Genomic DNA, 25,040 nt, shown 5'->3' with positions numbered 1-25,040 from the left:
ATCGCAGAAGACCCACCCGCCGTGGTGCCAATTCCAGCAGATTGGAGAAGGCTGGATGAAAGGGCAAAGGCGTTAATTGTTCTTGCTATTGATGATTCTCAATTACTGCACGTGCGTGATGCAGCAACAGCTAAGTTAACTTGGGAAACTTTGAAAAATATTCATGTGAAAAAGACTGCTAGTAGTAAAATATATCTATCGAGAAGATTGTATCAGATGCGCTTATCTGAAAATACAACAATGAGAGCATTTATTAGAAATGAATAGACTATTTGCTGAACTGGCAGAACGTGAAGTGGAACATTCTCAAATGCAAAAAGTGTATATTGTGTTATCGTCTCTGGATTTGAGTTATGACGCTCTGGTGAGTTCGATGGAAGCGATGCAAGATGCTAATCTGACCATGGACTATATAGAGGGCAAACTTTTGCAGGAATATCAAAGGAGGCAAGAAATGGCAAAGCAAGAAAAGACTGAGTCTAAACATTTGGTAAACAACAAAGCAGCAGAGGAAAGACTTTGTGGACAAAAGGCATGCTATTTTTGTGGTTCCAGGCAACATCTTCAAAGGAATTGTGAAGCAAGAAGAAGAGAAAGAGGAAGAAAACCATTTGTACAGGTGATCTATGCTAGTAAGAATAAGCAATGTATTTACAATGAGCAGGGAAACAAATGTAATGATTTATGGATTTTGGATAGTGGTGCAACAAATAGCATAATCAAAGATAAATCATTGTTTCATACATTTCGTGAAGTAAATGATCAGGTGATATTGGCTGACGGATCTAAGAAACTCATACAGGGTAAAGGGACAGTGAAACTGGCACAGTTCAATACTATTATGACAGACGTGCTGTTTGTTCCAGACATTGAAAGTAACGTAATGTCAGTTTCTAAACTCAATGAAATGGGGTTCAATGTGTTGTTTCAAAGGGGCTCATGTCAAATCATGAAAGGGAACAAGATATTCATGAAAGGAATAGTAAAGAACTCATTGCTCTTCTTACACTTGAAACAAATCATGTGCTCATATGTGCCAATGAGAAACCCCATAATAATTGTGTACATTTATGGCACAGAAAACTGGGACATATAGGATATGAAAATGTGGTGAAAGCAACTGAGAACAGTAATGATGTTACATTAAAAAGCTGTGGTAAATATGTAGCTTGCAATGTGTATCAGCAAACCAAAGCAGTTGTAGCAGCAGAGAACACAGAAGCCATGCCTAGTACGAATGCACCTTATCAGTTGATACACGTGGATTTAGCGGGGCCATTTCAACCAACGCAGGGGGGTGCAAAATATTTCTTGACTATAGTGGATGATTTTTCGAGATACTGCACTGTTTATTTACTGAAAGCTAAAAGCGAAGCTGCAGAGAAACTGAAACGGTTTATAACAAAGATTGAAGTGCAGTTTGGTATTAAGATACAGCGAATGAGATCAGACCAAGGGGGAGAGTTCACTGGACACTCATTAACGGAATACTTAGAGAAAAAGGGGATTAAACAGGAGTTAACAGCCCCATTTACTCCACATCAGAATGGGATAGCCGAACGCTGGAACAGGTTGCTTCAGGACTCGAGAGCTATGTTATGTGATACTTCTTTGCACAATGGTTTTTGGGGAGAGTGTGTTCTTTATGCTGCTTACATTCAGAACAGGTTATTCCATAAGGCTATTGGAATGTCTCCTTATGAGAAATTGTATGAAAGAAAACCCAGGTTACAACATTTGATTTGGTTTGGTGCAACATGCTGGGTGCACATTCCTAAAAGTAAAAGATCAGGGAAGCTGCAAAAGAGAGCAGACAAAGGGTACATGCTGGGCTTTGAAAACACATACTACAGGGTCTGGATGCCAAAACAAAGGGCTGTAGTATTAAGCAGAAGTGTGCAAGCAATAGAGCAGGACTGGGAAGAGAAAACATATGTGGATTTGGGACACACTGATGTTAGCAATGCACAAGAACAGGCTGTCATAATACCAGTAAAACAAGAAGAAAAAGACAGCAGTAGTGAAACTGACTCCACCAGTTCTAGCTCTGATAAAGACACAGAGGAAACACCAGACACAGAGGAATCAAAGGAAGAAATAAAAATACGTAGGTCAGAAAGAACTACCAAAGGAATTCCACCAGTCAGATTTCGTATAAACTCCATAAAAGGTCTAGACTTTAGTAACTGGAAAAAATGGGATGATGGATTTCATGAAGATTGAATGTAAATGCTGAAATGACTGTAATAAAAGGTGATGCTGAATAAAATGAAATATAACTGATGTTGATGTAAACAGAAAAAATGTATCATGTTGAAATAAGTGAAATAAGTGAATGCAAGAAATGTAAATGTAAATGTAATGAAAAGGAAATCAAAAATGTGAAAAATGTAAAATGCTGCTTATGGAAATTTAGGTGGGGGCTTGTTGGCTGTTAAAGTTCTGTTAAAGTTCTGTTAAGACTTAAATTTCCATAAGGGAGCTACAAGGCCAGGACAGCGAAAGTCAGAAGTGTTCGTGCCAATTCCAAGGACATGTTGCCAAGCAACCGGGGCCCTGGCAGCTGCCTTATCAGTATATATTTGGCATGAAGTCACCGGTCGAGTGTGGGGGAAAAGGAGTTTGATGGAAGAGAGCTTGCTTGTAATTGTGTTCAGAAAAACCTTCTTGTCAGTAAAGTGACTCTTAAAACCTAGTGCTTGTCTGGCTGATTGCTTTCAATGGGGTCTAGCCTGTCACTATTCTGTCCTGCTTCCTGGCACATCCACTGGGAACCATCTACACATCCAACATGCTCCCCTCACAGACCTTCAGAGTGGCTGACTGTAAACTACTCTCGCCACTGGAGCTCTCTCAGTGGAATAGGAGTCTCCTCTCAGCATCTTTCACAAACCAGACTTCCCAGGATTCTTTGAGGGAAGCCATGACTGTCTCACATGAAATCAAAGTCTGGTGTGGGTGTGGCCCCCTGATTAGGCAAGCCAAGCAGCTGTGAGTCTGGCTTTTAGAACACTGACAGTTGGTTCTTATAGAGCATGCCCGACACTATCATTCAGTTCAACGCAAAATTTCTTAAATTAATTTAAAAAATCAGCCAGGCATTTTTTTAATTTTTAAACTGCAGAAGATGAAGGTCAGGGTATGGAACAAGGTAATAGGATTACAGGTATAAACTCATTAAAAAGGTATAAACTCATTAATCTGGTTTTCCAATCCCCCACTTAGCATTTACTCAGCTGAAAATACTCAATCATTGGGGCAGAAAATAAAAGTTTGAGGGAATAATCTTCCTGCTTATCTCTTGCTTAGCTCCACCTGCCATTTCACATTTCAGTATTGTGACTGAATTAATGATGCCCCAGAATGGCCACTCTGATGGGCTGGGCATTGGCATTATTGCTGATCTACGTCAGAAGTCTGCCGGAAGACAGCCAAACAAGGGACTGCCTATACTTGGTATTGCCTTGGTACCAGAACTAGCCCAGGAGCTATGCCCTCTTAGTATCCAGGCTGTTATTTTGTCCATGTTGGAAAGTTGCACTTGCTGCCAGCTGAAAAGATGATGTTTCTTGCCTGGGACACAATTTTGCTCCAGATGATCAAAATAGCCTGAGAACAAGGCTCCTCTTAGTGTCAGGATTTCTTCTTTGCACAGAACAGCTGGCCCAGCTGCCTGCCAGACAGGACATGTTCTGCCCAAGAGGTATATGCCTCCTTGCTAGAAACCAAGCTGGGAACTAAACTCCTCTTTGCAGCCAGTTCCTGTTCTCCTTCATGGGGCATGCAACAGATACGTGGCAGAAGCTTCCCACAAGAGAACAGAAACTGCTGGCTCAAAATAATGGCCTCCCTCCCTCCTTCTTTGGCATGAAGTGAAGGGTCCTACAGAGATTCCCTAAAGTTAACAAGGGAGAGAGGTTGGCACCTACCTATGCACAGTAGCCACTTACCATCTCCCTGTGGTTGCTAGCTGGCCCAAGATGGGTGAGGTCCCTCTAATTAAGGCTCTGGAGGAGTTTGATGGAATCGCCAGAATTCCCACATGTGCAGGCTTTGTCTGTGCCCACACTGAGGAACGTTCTTGTAGAATGCAGTCTGCTAGTCCTTTACCAGGCACACAACTGGGATGCCAGAAACAAGAGGCTGTGTCTGTGGCATGGTGAACTACCTTTCCTGAGCTGTTGGCCAGCCAAGTATGGGGAGACAAGGGTGGAGGGGAATGCCATCTCATCTTTCTCTGAAGCAGCTTAACAACCACCAAAAGAGAGAGCAGAACACTGCACATGGGGGACTCAGAGGTCTCCTTGCTACTCCAGGCAGCTGGCCCCTGCTTAACAGAGGAGGAGAGCAGAGAACTGTGTATGGGGGGGGTATCGAGGGGTCTCCTCACTACCCTGTGTGTTTGTCCCTGCCCCCCCAAGTAGGACGCTATGTGAATCTGAGGTCTACATGATCAGTGCTCTTAAACACCCCCTTTCTCTCCCCCCCCTCTTTCTGTAGGCTACTCCCAAGCAGTAGCTCAGGAGCAGCAGAGCTACCCTACTCTTGTCTAGAAGGCAGAGCCCAAAACTGGAAAGTTCCTCTACTCCAGAAAGAAGAAAGTGTTTTCCAAATTGGCCCTGCCTTCTTTCACACTCCACTGCTGACTGAGAATACACTCATCTGCTTTTAACAATACAATCCAGACTACACAATTATCTGCTGCTGCTCTACACAATCCAGATACAGCTTAATATACAAAAGAGCATCTCAGAAAGGTGGTTGCACTCAGTTATTAAAACAAGTCACAGAGGAAAGGCAAACAAACTCAGGGTCAGCACAGTCCTTTGATTTCAGCTGCTGCATTTCTGATCTTTTGGAAGTAACAGGTGACAAGTTGTTTAGCTGTTGCTCCATAACTGTATCTCTTTAGCAAGTGACATTAAAAACTAAACACTAACAATGTTTCAAACTTCATTTATGTGGAAACAAGTGCAGTTAGAAGTGGTAGCAATTGACACTTTATTTAGCTACATTCGTATTGCCTTAGAAACACATACTGTACTGTTCAAAAGAAACCAATGTATATTGCATTTACATTGCACTTAGCCTAGTCTAATCCTTTAGCAGGTATTGTTACTTTTTATATGAATTGGTTTTTATAATGAAGATTACATTAATATGGTTTATAGAGTTGTTATATAGCTGTTGGGTAGCTGTTGAAAATCTATTTTATTTTTTCATAACTTATGTAGTTGCCATTTATCATATGGGTTCAATGGCTTTTCTACGTTGTAACTGTAAATGAAAAATTGAAGAGTTATGCCTAAAAGTCTGTAGTTTTATCAGAAAACACTCATGCACATTCACAAACTGTTTTGCAAGGACACGTAAATTCTGGTAGAACAGAACAGTACATTTTGTTTCAGAAGAACAGAAAAGCCCATAGGCAAATGTCAAGTGTATGCCCTTTTAATTTGCTTTTAGAAACACATAAATCAAATAGTATAATTTAAAGACATATTTACTCTACCAGCTTGTTGAGATACACGTTTCTCAAGACACCTCTAACAATTAAATCTAATTTTAAAAACCTATCATAACCTTAGAATTGCCAGTGACAATTACCCATAGTTTAACAGAGGTCAAAAATAAAATCTGACATTCATGGAGATGTCTATTAGAGACTAGTACAGCATAATCCTATGCATGCCTATTCAAAAATAAACTCACTGTGTTCAATAGAGGTGACTCCCAGATTATTGTGTATAAGATTGCAATCTGATAGTAGTTAAAGGATGGATCATTCCAGGTTGCCCTAAATTCTTCTGTTTGCATACACAGTCTTTTAATTAATTAATTTATTTATTCATTATTTAATTTGTATCCCGACCTTCCTCCCAGCAGGAGCCCAGGGCGGCAAACAAAGTGCTAAAAACACTCTAAAACATCATAAAAACAGATCTTAAAATACATTAAAACAAAACAGCATTAAAAACATTTTAAAAAAAACAACTTTAAAAAAGGGTTAAAAACATTACAAAACATATTAAGCAATTCTAACACAAACGCAGACTGGGATAGGTCTAAACCTAAAAGGCTTGTTGAAAGAGGAGAGTCTTCAAAAGGCGCCGAAAAGACAACAGAGATGGAGCCTGCCTAATATTTAAAGGAAGGGAATTCCACAGGGTAAGTGCTGCTACACTAAAGGTCCGCTTCCTATATTGTGCAAAACGAACCTCCTGATAAGATGGTATCTGCAGGAGGCCCTCACCTGCAGAGCGCAGTGATCGACTGGGTATATAAGGGGTAAGACGGTCTTTCAGGTATCCTGGTCCCAAGCTGTATAGGGCTTTGTACACCAAAACTAGAACCTTGAACTTGGCCCGGTAGCAAATGGGCAGCCAGTGCAATTCTTTCAGCAGCAGGTGACATGTTGGCGATACCCTGCCCCAGTGAGCAGTCTCACCGCTGCATTTTGCACCAGCTGCAACGTCCGGACCAACCGCAAGGGCAGCCTCACATACAGCGCATTACACTAATCCAGGCTGGAGGTTACCAGTGCGTGAACAACAGTGGTCAGGTTATCCCGGTCCAGAAACGGCCGCAGGTGTCTCACCAGCCAAAGCTGGTAAAAGGCACTCAGAGCCACTGAGGTCACCTGGGCCTCTAGCAACAAAGATGGATCCAGGAGCACCCCCAGGCTACAGACCTGCTCTTTCAGAGGGAGGACGACCCCATCCAAAGCAGGCAACTGACCAATTATCCGAACTTGGGAACCACCAACCCACAGCGCCTCTGTCTTGCTAGGATTCAGACTCAGTTTATTGGCCCTCATCCAGCCTACCACCGAGTCCAGGCACCGGTCCAGGGCTTGCACAGCGTCTCCCGATTCAGATGTTACGGAGAAATAGAGCTGGGTATCATCAGCATACTGCTGACACCGCACCCCAAAGCTCCTGATGACTGCTCCCAAGGGCTTCATATAGATGTTAAACAGCATGGGGGACAAGATGGTACCCTGCGGCACCCCACAGCACAACTGCCAGGGGGCCAAAAGACAGTCACCCAATGCTATTCTCTGAGAGCGACCCTGGAGATAGGATTGGAATCACTGTAAAACAGTGCCTCCAATACCCAGCTCACCAAGTCGGCCCAGAAGGATACCATGGTCAATGGTATCAAAAGCTGCTGAGAGATCAAGTAAGAATAATATGTTAACCAACACAGGAAAAGGTTATCACAATGTGATACTTGAAAATGATTCAAATTCCAACATTCCTCAGCAGAAAATTAAAACAAATTAAATCAACATTGTTATTAAACTAAATATATTGAATACATGACAATAACAATGCTGTACAAGAGTACTACAAGTAGGGATCACAGCTTTCAAACAACTTTTGTGCATGCATTCTCACACATACTTTTGCAATGGCTTGTGCCTCCAGCCATTGGTCCTAGAAAGATCAGTGCTAATTTATTTGTTTATTAAATGTATATCCCACCCTGGGCTCCTTTGGGAAGAACGTTGGGATATAAATTTAATAATAAATAAATAAACATTATCTAATTGCCATGCAAAGCCTCAAAAAGAAGCAGTAAAACTGAGAAGCTCCATCACCTCTGGAGCAAGTCCAGAGAATCCTCTTCACTGCAGAGTTACACCAGGTTTAAGCCTAACCTTTTGTCAGTTTACAGTTGATCTTTACCATCTCACCCATTTCTTCATGCTTCTTCAAGACATGGCAAATTATTATATTTATATTGCTTCTTCCTCCAAGGAGATCAAGCAGCATACGTGGTTCTCCATGCCACCATTTTACCCTTACAACAACCATGTGAGGTAGATTAGGCTCAGTGGTGAGTGGTTCATTATGGGGAATGATGATACCCCAGCACCCTCAGTCTGTGCTCAGCCAGCCCCATCTGCCTGCCTTCTTACTTACAACCAGTTCAAGGAGTGCCACTGCCTGTCAGCTTCCTCCTCCTCAGACTGTGTTGCCCTTGTAGAACTCAGCAGGGCGGAGAACAGAGACAAAACTAGAAGTAGTTGGTTATGCCTGTCATTGGGTCTTGCTCCATCTACTCCCTCCCTTCCACCCCACCCAATGGGCGCTAGCAGCTCTGGTTAGGTTGAGTCCCAGACACTGGTCTAAGTGGATTTGAACCTGTGGCTTCTTAGTCCAATACTATTAATCAACATTCTGGCTTTCAACTGTTTAATTTTCTTCCATGAACAGCAAATGCAAGACTTTTTGCATTCAGCTACCAAGGATTCCTTCTAACAATAGAAGATTTCAGAAGTAAAGCAGCCCTCACCACTGTGTTCAAAGACTTATGGATATTATTCGTTTCAACCAAATAAAGTATGACTCCTTCTGACCGACCTCTAGAGGGCAACTGATAATTGCCAAGTAGAAAATCCTTACATGCATGATCCTTGCAAATGAAAAGAACGTATGTGGTCGTTGTGATTATGGGAAGAATTGAGGAAACAAAGGTCATAATCACTACAAAGGCACTGGCCTTCAATGGAAGGACAAAGGCCTTCCAAAAATCTTACATAACTATGCTACATGATGCCTTTGGCATAATTTATTTTGCACCAATACATTCACTTCTACACCAGAACTTCCAAGTTTACAAATGAGTAACCTCAAAATATGATATTTGTACAGTTTATTTTTCCAACAAGAACATATGGCTTATTTGCTTTCCTACTCAAGGAGAATGTTAGCAATAAGTTTGAAGGGGAATGACTGCTTTAATCTTTTGGCACCAAGGATAGGAACACAGTTTTATAGAATTATGGAATCCTTGGGCCTGACAAGTTAAACATAAAGAGGAACACAATTGTTTATCATTTAGCCATTAATGTCCCCATTTCTCATGCAATACTTTTTTAGAACTGAGAATTCCAACAATTTGTACTTCTTTTAAAAACAAGCATTTCCCACCTACTCATTCTTATCTTACCTTCATGGCAGCCAATGACATCTTCTATTGGCCTAAGCAAGTTTTTGTTCTACCATTATCCAATCAGAGTTTCTCTGTTCATCAGAGAAAAAAATACTGCATTCAGTTATTCCCATCACAAAAAACATGTACATACTTGTACACTGTCAAGGATCAAGGATCAACACAGACATACTAACTTACTGTCAGTGTAATCCTGTATCTATTAAGTAGTAAGTTGCACAAAATACAAATGAACCTGCTCCCAAGTAATTGTGGATACGACTTCAGGCTGCAGGTAAATTCTGAAGCTGTTTGAGCTTAAGCCATATTTTAACAAGGATCTCTTTTGTCCTCACACTCAGCAATGTAACCATTGCTACATATCCTTATTATCTCAATTAGACCTTTTTCAGTGGTTTTACCCATGCAGAGCTGGTCTTCTGGATGATCCATCATGGGCCCAATATGAAGCTTTTTCAGAAAATGCTGTGGTACAAACTATATTTTGGCCTCATTTTTCTTAGCCAGCAACTTGGACAAACACCGAGCCCTTAAACACAGTGCCAAGTCTTTACTCCGGGAGAGCAACTAACAAAACGGTATTGGAGAGTTCAGGTAACTTTGACTGGAAGTGTCATATGTGTCTTTGCCCACTCCTCCCCACAGTTATTTAGCTAGCCCAGGGTCAAACAATGAGTTCTCAAGAGAGAGAAGCCTGGTGGCATCCTCTTCTGGTTCTCATCAGCACTGGGTCTTTCCCCTGGACAGTCACTTCTTGCTCTTCTTTCCAACTACTCCAGTCGTATGTTGTCTCAGAAGACTGCTTACAGCTCCACCATTCTGTAGTTTCACAAGCCACATCATCCACTGGGGACAGTCAACAGTATCTTTAAGGAAGCCAGATTACATAGACTACCACAATGAAAGAGTAGAAACTAAGTGAAAGTAGGCAAGACTTAAAATTATGCTTCAAGACTGTATTTTTTCACAGACCAGAAATACATTCAAGTGGATATTAGCAGTAGGGTTGAAACAGAAATATTAAAAGCAAAGACTTCAGAATTGAATATGACTAATGTTATCATCCAGAGTAGAGCAAATGAAATCAGTGGACTCAAGTTTATTGGGGAAGGGATGTAGTTTAGTGGTAGAGCACATGCTTTGCATGCAAAGGGTCCCAGGATCAATCCCTAGCATCTCAAGTAGGGCTGGGAGTGAACCTGTCAAACAGTGGAGAGCTGCTGTCAGTCAGTGTAGACAATACTGAGCTAGACGGACCATCCTTCCAGTACTTAGGAGTAGAAAGGGAAAGAAAAATACTCCGTGTGAATGAATGGCTACGAAGGTAGTGCAGACGTGGGAGATTTGGATTCTGGGACCATGGGCTATGGTTCCTGGAAGATGGACTGCGGGCAAGTGATGGGTTGCATCTCACAAGGACTGGGAAGAATGTGTTTGGCCACAGCATGGAGAAGTTCATCAGGAGGGCTTTAAACTGAATCCTAAAGGGGAGGGAGACGTAAACTTGGTGGTAATGACTGATGAAGGCTTATGCACAGTAGCAGGACCAAAGAGCTTGGCTCCAATAGGGCCCAGTAACAGTCCTCAGAAAAATGTAGTAAGGAAGCCAAGCCATAAATCAAATGGTCTTCAATGTCTGTATAATAATGTGCAGAGCATGGGAAACAAGCAGGACAAACTTGAACTCTTAATACAGGTGGGCAATTACGACTTGATAGGTATAACTGAAACTTGGTGGCATGACTCCCATGACTGGAATAGAGCAATTGAAGGATACAACTTGTTCAAGAAGAACAGAAGGAATAAAAAGGGAGATGGAGTTGCGCTATATGTTAAAAATATATATCCCTGCACGGAAATACAGGAAGATGAGCTTGGTAGCTCCACCGAGAGTATCTGGATTAAAATTAATGGGGCAAGTAATAAAAGGAATGTGGTGCTTGGAGTCTACTACCAACCACCCAATCAAGGAGAAGATGAGAATGTAACTTTTGAAAAGCAAATTACCAATGTTTCGAGGAGGCATGATGTAGTCGTACTGGGGGATTTCAATTATCCTGATATCTGTTGGGAGACAAATTCTGCCAAACACGCCAAGAAATTTCTGACTTGTGTTGCAGGTAACCTCCTCCTACAAAAAGTGGAGGAACCAACCAGAGGATCAGCTATCCTGGACTTGATTCTAACCAATAGAGATGATTTGGTGGATGAAGTGGCAGTTACGGGAACTCTGGGGGAAAGTGACCACACCATACTTGAATTCTTGATTTTAACAGAAGCAAAAGCTGAGAGTACCCATACACGCACCCTGGACTTCAGGAAAGCTGATTTTAATAAACTCAGAACAATTGTAAGTACCGTTCCATGGCAAGCCACCCTAATGAGAAAAGGAGTCCAAGATGAGTGGGAGTTTCTAAAAAAGGAAATTCTAAAAGCGCAATGGTAAGCAATTCCAACAAGGAAAAAAGGGGGGAAACAGCAGAAGAAGCCAATGTGGCTTCACAAAAGCTTAGAGATGACCTGAAAACAAAAAAGGACACATACAGGAAGTGGAAAGAAGGCCAGGCCACAAAGGAAGAGTACAGGCAGGTATTACGGAATTGCAGAGATGGTGTCAGGAAGGCTAAAGCTGAGAATGAGCTGAGGCTAGCGAGGGATGCTAAAAGCAACAAAAAGCTTTCTTCAGGTATGTCCATAGTAAAAGACAGAGAAAAGAAATGGTGGCACAGCTACTCAATGACGATGGCAAAATGATAACAGATGTCAAAGAAAAAGCAGAAGTCCTCAATTCCTACTTTGGCTCAGTCTTCTCCCAAAAAGGGTCTATGACCCTCCCGGGAAACATGAAGTAGAAAGGTCAGGATTGGACCTTGAGATTGATAGACAAATTGTCAAGGAATACCTAATCACTTTGAATGATTTCAAATCGGCAGGGCCCAATAAACTGCATCCTAGAGTATTGAAGGGACTGGCTGAAGAACTCTCAGAACCTTTGTCTATTATCTTTGCAAAATCATGGAGGACTGGTGAAGTGCCAGATGACTGGTGGAGAGCTAATGTTGTCCCTATCTTCAAAAAGGGCAAGGAGGAGGAACCGGGGAACTACAGACCAGTCAGCCTAACATCAATCCCTGGAAAAATTCTGGAGCAGATTATAAAGCAGTCAATCTGTAAGCACCTTGAAAGCAATGCAGTGACTACTAGGAGCCAACATGGTTTTATGAAGAACAAATCCTGCCAAACTAATCTTATCTCATTTTTTGACCTGGTAAGCTTCCTTGTAGACTGTGGGAATGCTGTGGACATAATATATCTCAACTTCAGCAAAGCTTTTGACAAAGTGCCCCATGATATTCTGATTAGCAAGCTAGCTAAATGTGGGCTGGATGGAACAACTATTAGATGGATTCACAGTTGGCTCCAGAATCATACTCAAAGAGTGCTTATCAATGGTTCCTTCTCAAACTGGGTGGAAGTAACTAGTGGGGTACCACAGGGCTCGGTCCTGGGCCCAGTGCTCTTCAACATTTTTATTAACGACTTGGATGAGGAGGCATAGAGCATGCTTATCAAATTTGCAGATGATACAAAATTGGGGGGCATAGCTAATACCGTGGAAGACAGAAACAAAATTCAAAGGGACGTTGATAGGCTGGAGCATTGGGCTGAAAACACAGAATGAAATTCAACATGAATAATTGCAAAGTTCTACACTTAGGAAAAAGAAACCAAATGCACAGTTATAAGATGGGGGATACTTGGCTCAGCAGTACATGTGAGAAGGATCTTGGAATTGTTGTTGATCACAAGCTGAATATGAGCCAACAGTGAGGTGTGGCTGCAAAAAAGGCAAATGCTATATTAGGCTGCATTAACAGAAGTATAGTTTCCAAATCACATGAAGTACTAGTTCCCCTCTATTCAGCACTGGTTAGGCCTCATCTTGAATACTGTGTCCAGTTCTGGTCTCTGCACTTCAAGAAGGATGCAGACAAACTGGAACAGGTTCCGAGGAGGGCAACAAAGATGATCAGGGGACTGGAAACAAAGCCCTATGAGGAGAGACTGAAAGAACTGGGCATGTTTAGCCTGGAGAAGAAAAGACTGAGGGGAGATATGATAGCACTTGTCACGTACATGAAAGGTTGTCACATGGAGGAGGGCCGGGATCTCTTCTCGATCGTCCCAGAGTGCAGGACACGGAATAATGGGCTCACGTTGCAGGAAGCCAGATTTCGACTGGACATCAGGAAAAACTTCCTAACTGTTAAGAACCATATGACAATGGAACCAATTACCTAGAGAGGTAGTGGGCTCTCCGACACTGGAGGCATTCAAGAGGCAGCTGGACAGCCATCTGTCGGGAATGCTTTGATTTTGATTCCTGCGTTGAGCAGGGAGTTGGACTCGATGGCCTTGTAGGAGGACCCTTCAAACTCTACTATTTTATGATTTTATGAATTATCTGACTCAGTATAAAGCAACTTCCTAACCTTTCTGTAATTTCACTGATTTCAGCGGACTTACTCAAAGTACAACTAAAGTTCAATAATGTTCACCCATTAAGTTCAATAATGTAACCCATTAAGTTCAATAATGTAACGTTTAAATAAGTACATTTAAATTGTTAACAAGATTTTTGTGCTTCTTTGAACTATAAGAAAAGATTAAATGTAGCTTTAAACACAGAGGATGCAACCCTGTTAAGCCCTGATCCTAAACAATCCCCTTTGTCTCAGTAAAACAAATGCACAGAAGCACTCACTTATTATCCAAGGACTTCCATACTTTTTAAAAAGAAAATGCCACCACTACATGCACACATTTATGCACATAAAATAACCATGATAACCACAGAAAGTGTAAGATGTTATCAGCAACCCATCTTGTATAATGGGAGTGGAGGATTCTTGGGACATTTTTGCTTTACGCTTTGTCCAACATGAGTTTTTACATTCAAGTGGCTTAAACTAATTGTTTTCTTTGAACGCACAACTGGAATTTCCCTTTTTCTGTGATGCTAAGAGAAATTTTGTGATCTTTACACTATGATTAAACCTTATGTGATTATTCAAAGGTCACAGATATGACTTATCACAATTTACAGTAATTGTAGTACAAACAAGTCAAGTTTACAAATAATTTACAGGCTAAAACCCAATATGCATCACACAAAGGACCTTACAGTCGTGTTTCTAAAATCAAGATTTAATACAGTGCTGTGAAAAAGTATTTGCCCCCTGTCTGATTTTCTGCATTGTTGCATATTTTTGGCACTGAATGTTGTTGAATCTTGAACCAAACCTAATATTAGGGGGAAAGGAACTTGAGTGAACAAACACAAAATTTTGATACTTATTTCATTTATTTATTAAAGAAAATTAAGCAACATCCAATGCCGCTGTGTGGGAAAGTAATTGCCCTCTTAGACTCAAAACCTGGTTATGCCTCCTTTAGTAGCAATGACTGCATCCAATCACTTCCTGTAGATTCTGATCAGTCTCTTACAGCGCTGCAATGGAATTTTGGCCCACTCCTCCAAGCTGAACTGCTTTAACTCAGTGACATTTGTGGGTTTTCAAGCATTAACTGCTCCTTTCAAGTCCTGCCACAACATTTCAATGGGGTCTAGGTCTGGACTTTGACTAGGCCATTCCAAAACTTTAGATTTCTTGTTCCTCAACCATTCTGATGTAGACTTGCTTGTGTGTTTCAGATCATTGTCTTGTCGCATGACCCAGCTGCACTTCAACTTCAGCTGACAGACAGATGGCCTGACATTCACCTGTAGAATTCTGAGACAAAGCAGAATTCATGGTTCTTTCAATGATGGCAAGTCATCCAGGTCCTGATGCAGCAAAGCATCCCCAAACCATGACTCTGCCACCACCATGCTTGACTGTTGGTATGAGGTTTTTCATGTGGAATGTAGTGTTTGGTTTTTGCCAGACATAACAGGGCCCATGTCACCCAAAAAGTTCCATCTTTGACTCACCTGTCCATAGAACATTGTTCCAGAACTCTTGAGGAACATCCAGGCACCTGGTTGGCCACTGTGAGAACAGGATGCTGGACTAGATGGGCCACTGGCCTGATCCAGCAGGCTCTTCTTATGTTCTTACTTTTTGGCAAACTCTAGACGAGTCATGAACATTGACCTTAGCTGAAGCAAGAGAGGCCTACAGATCCCTGGATGTTGTTCTAGGGTCCTTTGTGACTTCCCAGATGGTTTTACGCCTTGCTCTTGGAAAGGTTTTGGCAGGATGGCCACTTCTGGGAAGATTCACTACTGTCCCAAACCTTCATTTGATCACTATGGCTCTGACTGTGGTCGGTGGAGCCCCAGAGCCTTAGAAATGGTTTTGCAACCCTTTCCAGACTGATATGCATCAACAACTGTTTTCCAGAGGAGTTCAGGAATTTATTTTGATCGTGGAATGATATGGCTTTGGAACCTGTGTGCTGGGAACTTCAATCTGATGGCAAGGGCCAAAGTTAGTCAGATTTATATTGGGCAGGGCTGGCCCGAATTCAAACACCTGGCCCTAATAATCCCTTTCACTGAGTTCATGGGGGGGTAATTACTTTTTCACACGGGGCACTGGGTGTTGCCTAACTTTCTTTAATAAATAAATGAAGTAAGTGTCAAAATTTTGTGTTGTTTGTTCACTTAGGATTCCTTTTCCCTAATATTAGGTTTGGTTCAATATCTGACAACATTCAGTGCCATTTAAAGTAAATAAATTAAATCAATACTAGTCTTCACATTAACATAACATGCAGTCTTCAGATTTAAACTTGTAAACAGAGTCTGGGTCTAAGATTTATTGTGGTGTCCTGTATTTTTCCCGTTTAACTGAAATGCTGCCACAATCCTGTGTAGCTTTTGTGGACTAGATTCAACTTCATCAGATGTATGAAAGTCAAAAAAGCTTATTCCACAACACAGAAAGCTAATCCATGGCCCATATCCAATCCTACAAGCCACAAGAAGTCTTCCACCAGTCCTACAGCTTTCTCTCCCAATCTCAGCACTGTGGTGCTAAGTGCTGAAATTGTGATATAAAATCCCTAAACCTGCTTTTTAGAGATGAAGATTAAAAGACAGCATTTCCACCCCAAATCAGCACTCGGTAATACCACCTTCTACCCTCCACGGATCATTCTGTGGAGAGTAAAAGGCACTTCCCACATAGACATACACGCGGTGGGGAGGACATTGGAAGAGCCCTCATACTGCCTTGAAGAAGAGGGAGAAAGAGGATGGTGCACACTAAACATTCATGAATGCATGCTGTACATGGAGTGTGTATGCGCATGCTTATGTAAATATCGGTCAGATCCACTGCTAGTATCCTCACAAGGGTGTGTGTGATAATCAATGTGGCCTTCAGGCCGAAAAATATTAGCCACCCCTGTTCTAAAATTAACTCTTATTGTCTACTTCAACTAAGACATACTTAGAGTAGATCCACTGAGATTAATGGCCATTATTATTATCAGATTTGATTTCTTACCCACTTCTCATCTTAAGGTCCCAGGGCAAATTGCAGCTATTTAAAAGAAATTAAAACCAGTCCCATTTAAAATTTGTTTTAAACTTACTTTAAATCTATTGATTTTAGTGGGTCTACTCTGCGTATGCCTTAGCTGGATATACAGCTCATTGTCTTTAAAGGTACTATAAGGCCATGTTTTTGCTGCAAAAAACTAAGTTAACCCCTCTGTAGGTAGTTACTTTTAGGCATTCTAGAAATAATGCAAGAGCTATGGATATTCCAGAAGCCCACCAATTCTTGACAGCTGCAGATATTCAACAGTACTATCCTTTCAGGGAGCACTTTTTTAAAAAAAGAACTCAGGCTCTCTACAGAGAAAAAGGAAAGGAAAGGCAAAGCAGAGAAGAGAAATTGGGAGGATGCAAAGGCCCTTCAGATTAAGTAGCCTGTAGTTTATTTCCAAGAAGAAAGAAGGCTCAGGCCTTCAGTGAGAAATGAAGGAAATGTGCACACTAGAAACCTGATGTGAACGGTTTAGCAATCTGAGACAAGTCCATTCCACACGTCCCTTGCTATGGGAGACGCTAATAGTTCCCTAATGAGGAAAGGCATGTTGGCAAGATACCACCAGATCCAGATCTTCTGCAGAGTCTACAGTCTATCAATGCTATGGCAGGATTAGGGTATTTTGGCAATATTAGGATGAAATATGTCCTGCTACCACACCAACAGGTGCATTGCAAGTCTTGTAATAAAATATTTGGTTTAATAAATGTCTAACAATTTGCTTTGGAATTAAACATATTACCAACTATAAAGTGAGATAAAAAGTATAGTTAAAAACATCAATATTTTCAAGCTACAGATAGGAATTTCCTCTCCTTAAGTCTCCTCCTAGCATTCTATGTTAATGTGAGCACAACCAATAGAAGGTTTTTTAAAAAGCAAGCTTTAAAACTGAGATACTAAAATATTATTTGGGGTCCAGAAAGGCCTGCGTATGCACAGAAATTGGTTGATTCCCCTTATCTGTAGCAGCCCTTCATGTATCACTGAACTGGAATCCTACTTTTTGGTGGTGCAAGTGCCACTGGCTCAATAGCTATATTATTAAAGAACAAGCATGGGAGGCACATAGCACTCTAATAATTAGACTTTTCAGACTCAGACTTTTTAGACTCAGCAGTTTTTGACAATTCTGTAAGGTTTTAGGATTTCATGAGAATGAAATACACCTCCAGCCAAAGTCAGAGCAATTATCCAAAGATTACTTCTTATTAATTCACTTATCCACTTCATGGGGATTAGGTGTGAAGTTAATGCTCAGTTTCAACCAGACACTCACAGTCATAATTAATTATAATAGGAAGACATACTAACTGGATTAAGTGATACGTGTACCTATTTTCTTTCCAGCTGGAAGCAATTGTTTGTCTCAAAGATCTTCAGAGTAGTCAAATGAGAGAATTACCAAAAACTGAAACTATTTATTTATTGTGTTCCTTTACTTCCCTCTAGGCAGTGTATCCAACTATCAAAGCAATGGCCAAAGCTGAAGAAGTACTTCTGCTTGTGCAAGCTGGGGTATATACTTTTTATTGATCACTCCTAGCCACTTATGTTCCTCCAAAAACCTACTTCCAAAGGTTGTATACTTTCTGGGACATTACGAGATTTGGTCCAGACAGATGCAGTAAGTAAGGGAGGGTTTCTGAAAATTAGGTGCCCTATATTACGTGAACAGAAATGCTTTCTGTTAAGGAAAAGCTACTCTTGGACACAACCCATAATGGTTAAATTTGCATCTAAAACTGAGCAGCTAACTACAAGAAATTATGCAGCAACATATTGACAGCACAATCTTATACACATCTATTTTGAGTTTTTCCATCATGGGCAAATATATATATATACCTAATATAACAATCTATATCTAAATCACTAATAATCTAAACATGCATGTTAAAAGTTGAAGAGAATAATCTAAATAGCACCAGACCGTTGCTATTTAATTTGTCAATAAAGGATCTGTAGTGAGAGCTAAGCTGTGTAGTGGCAAAATTTGTGGATATCTCCAGATTATTTATGGTAATGAAAACAAAACAAAAGAAGATAGCCAAGAGCTCAAAAAGGAATTTTCTAATCTGGGGGAGTGGGCATTAAAATGGATTATGCAGTTCAATGTAAACTAATATAAAGTGATGCATAATGGGGCAAATAATCCTAACTTCAAATATGTGCCAGTGCGGGTCTGAGCTAGCAATAGCTGATCAGGAAAGACATCCTGCAGCTGTGGTAGATAACAATGAAAACATCAACCCAGTGTGCAACTACTGTGAAAAAGGTGAATTCCACATTGAGCATCATCAGGAAATGGATCAAAAATAAGTCCGCCAGTACTATAATGCTGTTACACAACCCTATGGCATGACCACATTTGGAATACTCTGTATAATTCTAGTCACCTCAACTCAAAAAGGAGATTGTAGAGCTGGAAAAGGTTCAGAAAAGAGTAATCAAAATGTTCAAGTGGCTGGAGCAACTCCCCTCTGAGGAACGTTACAACATTTGTGGCTTTTTAGTTTAGAGAAAAGGTGACTAAATGGGGTACATGATAGAGGTGCATAAAACTATTTATGGTGTGAAAAGGTGGATAGAGAAGAGTTTCTTCTCCCTCTCTCACAATACTAAAACTTGGGATCATCCAATGGAGATGTATGTGGCAAGAACAAGAATAGACAAAAGGAAGTACTTCTTCACACAATGCATAATCAAACTATTAAATTCACTCCCACTAGGTGTAGTAATGGCCACAACTTGGGATTCTTTAAACAGGTATTAGACAAATTCATGGATAAGGCTGTCCATGACTACTAGTCATGATGGCTATATATTATCTCCTTTGACACCAGTTGCTGGGGAGCAAAAACTACCATGTGATCATGTCCTGCTGATGGGCTTTCCATATGCATCTGATTGGCCATTGTGGGAATAGAATGCTGACAAAATATGAGATGTGTAATAGCAACACTGTAGGAACATCTAGATATTTTAAAACTGTATTTACAAGCCCCAACCCACAACTTCCCTTTTTTTTTTTGCTATTGATGCAGAACTAATATGATTACTCCTCTGGAAATACATATACTAACAAATTTGGGTCACTTTAAACAGAAGATACGTCTCTTACATTTATATTTCAAGCTTTTATTCCCTTTAAGGGAAGTTCAGAAGAAAATTGGGTTGAAATCCTAGACATATTTACTAGAAATAAACTTCTCTGCTTCAGATTGGGTTCCAAGTTTCTCTCTTGATCTAGTTGATACATAGTTAATTCAAAGGTTAATTTAAGCCAGATGAGCACGAACTCTGTCTACTAGAGTAATTTCCCTTCTACGTACTAGGGGCTTCCTGAAAGTCTTCGTACTCAGCAGGAAACAGTCTACAGTTCCTAAAATTTGTTTTGATACGACAGGGAAACACCACAGAATCCTACTTTTAATTTAAACAAGATTTGTTCTAACTATTCTTTTTCAGCTACCATCCAAAAGAAACATACTGTTTATTATAATAGGAGGCAAATTTGAAAGGCTGCATGCGTTTAGGCTGATTTCTTGAAGACTGACACCAGTTCAAAATAGCTGTTCAAATAAAGACAAGTTTGTATGATGAGTTAGTAGTTTGCATGGGCATTTGAGTCACATTTATTTATGTCAAATGACATTAAATCTGTGATAAGTGTTTTGCACATAGATAAATCAGAAAATCAGAATAAATCAGAAAAATTAATGAATTGTTTAAAGTTTGACCACAGAGACTGTTTTCTGCTACAAATTCAATGGCTAGTCTTGGACAAATTGGCTTTCAGCTTCAGCTGCCCCATCTGTAAAACAGAAGTTACCAAAAGCCTACTGAGTTGCTGCAAAGGTGAAGGAATAATTATTTTAGACAGCCCTATCCATCTTAATTAGAACTAAATCCCGTCAAGTTACACAGGACTTATTCCCAAATAAATGTACTGTACCCAAAACTGTAGCCCTTCAAAAGCTAAGGGTACTATGTAAATTATGAAGCTTTTGCAGTACCTAGACATACTGCGGAAATACTCCAGGTTTGATTATTAACATGACTATTGTTATCCCACTTTGTGCAAATCCTTATCCTAACCTTCGTTTCAGGGAAAATTGTGGCTGGATTTGCAAAGTCTTGCACAAACTAGACATAAAAAGGATAAAGAAGATACCTTTAGATGCAAAAAATACATCCAAGTGCAGACATCTGTAAGCATTACACTACTCTTAATGAGACACACATTCTGGTACATATTCCAATCTACATCTAAGTGCAACTAGTCAGCACATGTGCCAGCTTCATCAATATGCAGTACATCAGTTTGCACAACTGTTTTTTTCAGGAGGAAATCCCAAGAATCCTACATTTCTTCCTATTCCTCCTATATTTCAGGATAAATTCAGAAGAAGATATTGTTCAGAACAAGGAAACCATACACATACCCTAGACTTTCAGTGGAAATACAAGAAGACTGGGAAGCAAAGCAGAAACCTCGCCCAAACTAAAGGGGTAGATTTTTCTCATTCACTGCAGTAACAATCGTACCACCAGCCCTTCCTTCACCTGACAACTCACCCATAAACTCTTGCCCCCGATTCAGAGGCTGAGGATTTGTCTTGTGCACCGGTGAAAAGGAATTTAGATTAAAGACAAGCCACCTCAAAAGCCTAGTCTCTCTCCCCCTTCCAGAGAGCAACAGAAAGAAAGAGCAGCACGAGTTCCCAATCCCCTCCCTCTCTCCGGGTGCAAAAGCAAGAACTCTGCTCTAAAAGTAGCGGGGGGGGTCGGACTCCTTCCCCTGCCTACCCGCCTTGTCCACCCACCCTCCGTCCCTCCCTCACCTGTCCTGAACGTCAGCTGCTTGTCGCCGGGGTCTCCGAACTCCGTGAGCATGGACTTGAAAAGGACCCCGCACGAGTTCTGGATGCCGAACACGGTCCCGTTGCACCACATGGAGGCCAGCATGACCACCCACCCCCAGCCACCCTCGGGGGGCTCGAGCTCCTTGTCTTTCGTCTGGAGTGGAAGTGGCGGCGGCGGCGGCGGCGGCGGCAGCTCCAGCTTCTCAGGGAGACTCGCGGTCGTCACGAAGCCCGTCACCAGAGAAGACTCCCCCCGGGCCCCGGCTCTGTCTACGGAGTCAAGGAACGCCTCGTGCGGGTACCACTCCCTGTTCTTCTGTTCTGGCTCTCCCTCCACCGCCTCGAGAGCGGGCAGTGGGGCAGTGGGGACGGCGTCCCCGGCTCCCACCTCCTCACTGACGGGAGACATGCCCGCGGCAGGGGCTAAATCGAGGATACGGTTGAGGCGGCCTCTCACCTACCGCTTGCTTTCCCTCCTCGTCGCTGCCTCTCTCCTTTCTTAGGTCCGCTGAGGCAACGCTACCATCTCCCTTGAAATAGAAACGGGAATAGGAGATATAAAACGCCTCGAAGAGAAAGGAACGCGTCGTGCTCTGCGACGACCTAAGCACTTTTAAAATATATATGTAAAATATTTTTTTTTAAAAAACCCTGCGTTCGCTCTCACTCGCGCACGGACCGGCCCCTGAGGGTGTTAAATTCGCTCAAGGCGCCTCCAGGTTATTTTAAAGAGGCAACCCCCCAAGGGGCGTGGCTGTCAAAGGGACGTACTCTCTGCCCCCACCCTCTTCGTCCCCCTCCAATCCTGAGATTCCCATTGGCTAGGAGACGGTGAAGCTCCGCCCACTCGGTGGGCTGGCAGGGGGAGGGATGGGGTTGAAGCACAGCGTGCCAGTGGATGAGGAAACTGACTCCAGCTGGCAACGATGTTGGGGAGAGAATGTGCGTGTTCGCGCGCTTGCGCGCGTGCGGCCCACAAGACAACAGTTAACGACCACCCAAGCAAGGCGGTTGGTGGATGGTGGTGGCAGCAAATGGACTTGCTTCCTTCTCTCCGTCACTCCCAGGCACAACTTCTTTTGGCGACGCGGGGGGGGGGAAGTAATAAGGCACTGTGACGTGACAAAGTGAACAAAGAAATAAGAGTTTACGCACACACACATTTATATTACACATAATATAAAAGTGGGTGTTTGAAATCTTACTTTTCTACACGACAGTGGGTGCAGAGGCTGGTCACAGAATACACTGGGCAGGTGTGTGTCTGTGATGTCAGTCGCCTCCCCAAAGTCAGTGACATACTTGACTGGCAAGGCTACAGGGAAACAAAGGTTTTGCCAAGGTACAGGGCAAAGGACCATACCTTTTTCCAGAGCTCGTTTGGTTACATATGGGGGCAGAAGTCCAAGAAGCAAGAGAGGAAAATATGTTTGTACCGCATTGCTTACTTACTGAGGCCACATAGTACATAATTTGGGGGAAATCAAATGGAGATAGGCCAAATTCCCTCCTTAGGACAAAAGTAAAGGCTAGGGGGAAGCTTTATCTCCCCCCCCCCAACACATACTTTAGTGTTATTTTATGGTTTATTTCTAGGCCACCTTTTGGCCAAAAAGGTCCCCAAGGCGGCTTACCTACAAATAGAAAAACACAGACACAAAATACAAATAAAAACAGTACAGGTTACAAAAATTCAAGCCAACAAAATCCTAGCATTGGTAAAAAGCAACAACAGCTAACAACCAAAAGCAGTCAGCTTCCTGGTAAAGGACAGTCCCAGAAAAATGTCACTAAGAGTGTGCCAACTCCTTATAACGTATTTACAGTAATAGTATAACCTTTTATGGGCTACATCATTTTTGTCCACACAAAAACTCACTTCCTCCATTTCTTATGTTAAAGAAGGGCTGAAGGAAGAATTCGTTCATTTTGCTTTTCACAGGGAACAGACCCACTCCAACACTCCCAATTGTTCTTGTAGATTGCAGGGCAACACTCAGTCAGATTGAACGGTTCTCCAGATTTTGTGACAATTTGGTGTGCACAAGCATACACAAAAATGTGTATTTTCCCCTTCAATATTAGACAGGCACCATCCTTGTTATCTTTTCAGCACCTACTGAAGACCTTTCTCTTTCAACAAACCATTTAAATAGAGACCTTATTCCAGTCTCTGCCTGTGGTGGAATTGCTTTTTAAGATGTTGTTAAAGTTTCTTTAAAAAATATGTTTTTAAAGAAGTTTTGTTTTAATATATTTCAAAGTCTGTTTTTAAGATGTTTTATAGTGTTTTTAGTGTTTTTGTTTACCACCCTGGGCTTCTACTGGGAGGAAGGGTGGAATATATAAACAAACAAATAAATCATAGAATCATAGAATAGTAGAGTTGGAGTCCAACCCCCTGCTCAATGCAGGACTCAAAATCAAAGCATTCCCGACAGATGGCTGTCCAGCTGCCTCTTGAATGCCTCCAGTGTCGGAGAGCCCACTACCTCTCTAGGTAATTGGTTCCATTGTCGTATGGCTCTAACAGTTAGGACATTTTTCCTGATGTCCAGTCGAGATCTGGCTTCCTGCAACATGAGCCCATTATTCTGTGTCCTGCACTCTGGGACGATCGAGAAGAGATCCCGGCCCTCCTCTATGTGACAACCTTTCATGTACTTGACAAGTGCTATCATATCTCCCCTCAGTCTTCTCTTCTCCAGGCTAAACATGCCCAGTTCTTTCAGTCTCTCATCTTAGGGCTTTGTTTCCAGTCCCCTGATCATCTTTGTTGCCCTCCTTTGAACCCGTTCCAGTTTGCATGCTTCTTGAAGTGCGGAGACCAGAACTGGACACAGTATTCAAGATGAGGCCTAACCAGTGCTGAATAGAGGGGAATTAGTACTTCACGCAATTTAATGCAGCCTAATATAGCATTTGCCTTTTTTGCAGCCACATCACACTGTTGGCTCATATTCAGCTTGTGATCAACGACAATTCAAAGATCCTTCTCACATGTCGTACTGCTGAGCCAATATTTTATGTACAATATTTTATGCAAAGCATGCATATTGTACTGAAAAATGGAATTAGGCTGATGTACCCAAAATGGCACCACTCATGCGCAAGAAGGATGTAGCAGTAAGTTAGGGGAACCCCAATACTTGCAGAAGTACAAAAAATATGGTGGGAGGAAATGCCCCACAAGGACTGATCATGTTTAGTAGGCACAGAATGCCTACTGCCTGACTATTGACATGGAGGACTAGAAACCTGAAGAGCACTCCACACTACAACATTTTGTTGCAGGCCCCACGTGTGCCGCAATAAATCTGTTAGCGTTTTACAACCTAGAGTTAAAGGGTTGCTAGGGCTGCTGCTGTTGTACCATCCATCCTGCTTTCCGGCAGCTTCTCTGACTGAGCTGACAGAGGCCATCTCGGCTGTGGTATTGGAGGAGCCCAAACGATAGTCCTAGGTGATTTCAATGTCCATGCTGAGGCTGCCTCTAGTGTTCCAGCTCGGGACTTCATGGCCTCCATGACGACCATGGGGCTGTCTCAAGTTGTCACTGGCCCAACGTATAGGGCAGGGCACACCCTCGACTTGGTTTTTACTCCAGATGGAGGAAGGGGTGGTCTGAAGATGGGGGGGTGGATGT

At 41.9% G+C, this 25,040-nt stretch overlaps 1 protein-coding gene across 1 annotated transcript in view; it reads right to left on the bottom strand.

Moving 5' to 3' along the window:
• SLC16A10 (solute carrier family 16 member 10) overlaps positions 1–22,140 on the bottom strand; it is a 72,223-nt gene extending 50,083 nt beyond the window's left edge. The window contains exon 1 of the mRNA XM_061623629.1: positions 21,374–22,140. Coding sequence (XP_061479613.1) covers positions 21,374–21,803 — 430 coding nt within the window. The 5' untranslated portion in view covers positions 21,804–22,140. The remainder of the gene's footprint in view (positions 1–21,373) is intronic.
• Positions 22,141–25,040: the final 2,900 nt, after the last annotated feature.

This window comes from Rhineura floridana, chromosome 4 (assembly GCF_030035675.1).
Source record: "Rhineura floridana isolate rRhiFlo1 chromosome 4, rRhiFlo1.hap2, whole genome shotgun sequence".
NCBI lineage: Eukaryota > Metazoa > Chordata > Lepidosauria > Squamata > Rhineuridae > Rhineura > Rhineura floridana.
Note: the sequence above shows the minus strand (reverse complement) of the source record. Positions and strands in the feature narration are given on the sequence as shown.